Source organism: Hippoglossus hippoglossus, chromosome 7 (assembly GCF_009819705.1).
Source record: "Hippoglossus hippoglossus isolate fHipHip1 chromosome 7, fHipHip1.pri, whole genome shotgun sequence".
Classification (NCBI taxonomy): domain Eukaryota; kingdom Metazoa; phylum Chordata; class Actinopteri; order Pleuronectiformes; family Pleuronectidae; genus Hippoglossus; species Hippoglossus hippoglossus.
Window position 1 is genome coordinate 11447938 of NC_047157.1, and position 2440 is coordinate 11450377.

The following is a 2440-nucleotide window of genomic DNA, read 5'->3' on the forward strand; positions in this document are numbered from 1 at the left end:
TGACTGTGAATAAATTCGACGAGCTGAGGATACATTTTTTAAAACATAGCACAGTGTCAGAAACTTATGATAATATGATTATGAATAATTATTAATGAATGTCTCCAAGGTTTAACATCATTTTACCAATTCAGAGTATTTTAAGTCCATGTATTCATGAACTTTGGCCAAACCACAGAAGAGAAAATAGACCTACTTCTCTAAAGTTAAAAATATCACTTATCATGTCATCTTCTTTCAGTTTAATATGCATTTTAAGATCCTCTCCAGCACAGCACCAACCCATTTCTTCAGGCTGGCACAGGTACTCACGGTCGATCATCTTTTTCTTTTTTAAACAAATATGAAGTCAAGAAGTCAATATTTAAATCCACATTTTATTTCCCATGAATCTAGTTCACATTGTATTAGGCTACACCCCCTTCCACACGTGCACGTCTATCACCAACTTTTAATAAAACAAAGACATGTTCTTTATTTTGTAAATTTTATTAGGAAAATATAGAACATATACAGTTTTACCTAAATAAGCATATTGTGAAAATCTATACAGTGCAAATATAAACATACAGTCGAGCTTCAACTACATTTCATCAGTTCTACCAAGGCCTCCAGACACTGTGTTGACTGTTCGCTGCTTCATTCCTGTGGCTGACCGAGAGGCGCTTCTTGTGACTGGGACTGTTTTCAACACCGACAGCCTGTTTGGCTCCACGGGACTGTCGTGCCTCCTCGCTCGGTGGGAAACGAGACGTGCCTGCGCTGTTGAGTCTCTGTACTTTGGGTCTGGCCGTGTTTCCCTCCTCGGGTCCGGCCGCAGGTGGAAGGAGCCTCCGCGCCTCCTCCTCCTCCTCCTCCTCATCCTCCTCCCGGGCCTCAGCGCGCACCAGGCCGCTGTCCATGGTGCTGGAGACCTGCCCTCGTCCCTGCAGAGAGCGGCTGAGTTTACCGGAGAGCTGCGAAACCATCCAGCGGTCGCCTCCGTTCAAGGTGTCCGCCATGATCAAGTACTGGTCGACGTTTGCCAGACAACTTCGGAAGCCGGTTTGGTGATCAGAAAACTCGGAGGCACCGACAGAGCCTGGAAATGAATGAAAGACATGTTAGGGTCAGGATCTATGCGTAAAATTTTGCGTAAAGCTGCGCGTAAATCATCCTTAATTAGCCCAGCGTTTGAATATGGGATGAGTTGTTGTACTGTAAGAATAGGTTTATAACTCACAGCTCTGAATCCTTTGGAGGTTCCTCAGATGTTTCACAGTGAGCTCCAGGATGTCGGCCTTCTCCAGTTTGCGTTTTCGAATCTGAGTGAAGAGATGAAATTATTGAGACAAATTTCTTCCAATAATCACTTATTTCAAGTAGTAAATATAAGTTTGAAAAAAGACCACATACATTGCTGCTGTAGAAGCTCTCCAGAAGCAGTTTTAACTGGTCCAAACACTTGTTGATGCGAGCTCTTCGTTTCTTTTCCATCAGTGGTTTGGATACCTGTTTTAAAAAAACGGGTAAGATTAATACAGCACTCAACACTCCTCAGAGAAAGTCAGTTTTCTATCCTGAAATCCACTTCTTCTATATGCGTTGCTCTGCACACCTTGTTTCCAGTGATGGATTTGGACTTTTCCGCGCAGTCTGTTGTCGCCACCATCCTGTTTGTTTCTCGCTTGGAGTTAATGTCTGTCCTTCCCTCTGTGGCGCACGAGTTGACACTGAGTGGACTTATATAGAGACTCGCCCACTTAACATCTCAATGCACATAGTCCCGCCTGGAGTCTCATGCATGCGCTCACATGAGGAACACTGGCGTCATCTGACAGCCAAAACTAACCAAAGACTTAGACTCAATTTTCCACCACTTATTCCCATTGTGTTGGGAAGTTAGTGTCACCCACAGCACTTTAGTAAGCTGGAGATTGAACAGCTTCATGTTTAATGACCGAGCAAAAAGCTTAAAGGTGATATTTAGAAATGTTACTTGAAATGAATGAATGAAAATGAATGGTATCATTTAATCCATCCATCCATCCATCCATCCATCCATCTATCTATCTATCTATCTATCTATCTATCTATCTATCTATCTATCTATCTATCTATCTATCTATCTATCTATCTATCTATCCATCCATCCATCCATCCATCCATCCATCCATCCATCTATCTTGTGTTGCTTTAATAATTTTTCAGGATTTTATATTGCACACTGACTCGCCTATGTATAGTTAATAAACGTCCCTTGTCTGGCCTTACAGTGAATTATATAACGGTTACATTTAGCCTGTAGGTCTAAATATCCCCCAAACAACGTGTGGGGCAAACACCTACAGAGAAGCGTATAAATCATAAACATAATGGCTGATCATATGGTTCTTGTTGGTGAGCAGTGTGCTCACTGTTGCCTCTTTTATAAAGGAGTTTCACGCCACCCGCTCGAAGG

At 42.4% G+C, this 2440-nt stretch overlaps 1 protein-coding gene across 1 annotated transcript; it reads right to left on the bottom strand.

The window, feature by feature from the left end:
• Positions 1–492: 492 nt before the first annotated feature.
• Positions 493–1681, bottom strand: her3 (hairy-related 3). Its single transcript, XM_034590463.1, has 4 exons — positions 1598–1681; positions 1396–1491; positions 1223–1304; positions 493–1081 (listed from the first exon to the last, which is right to left on the bottom strand). The coding sequence occupies exons 1-4, from the start codon at positions 1649–1651 to the stop codon at positions 600–602; spliced, it is 714 nt and encodes a 237-aa protein (XP_034446354.1). The 5' UTR covers positions 1652–1681; the 3' UTR covers positions 493–599.
• Positions 1682–2440: the final 759 nt, after the last annotated feature.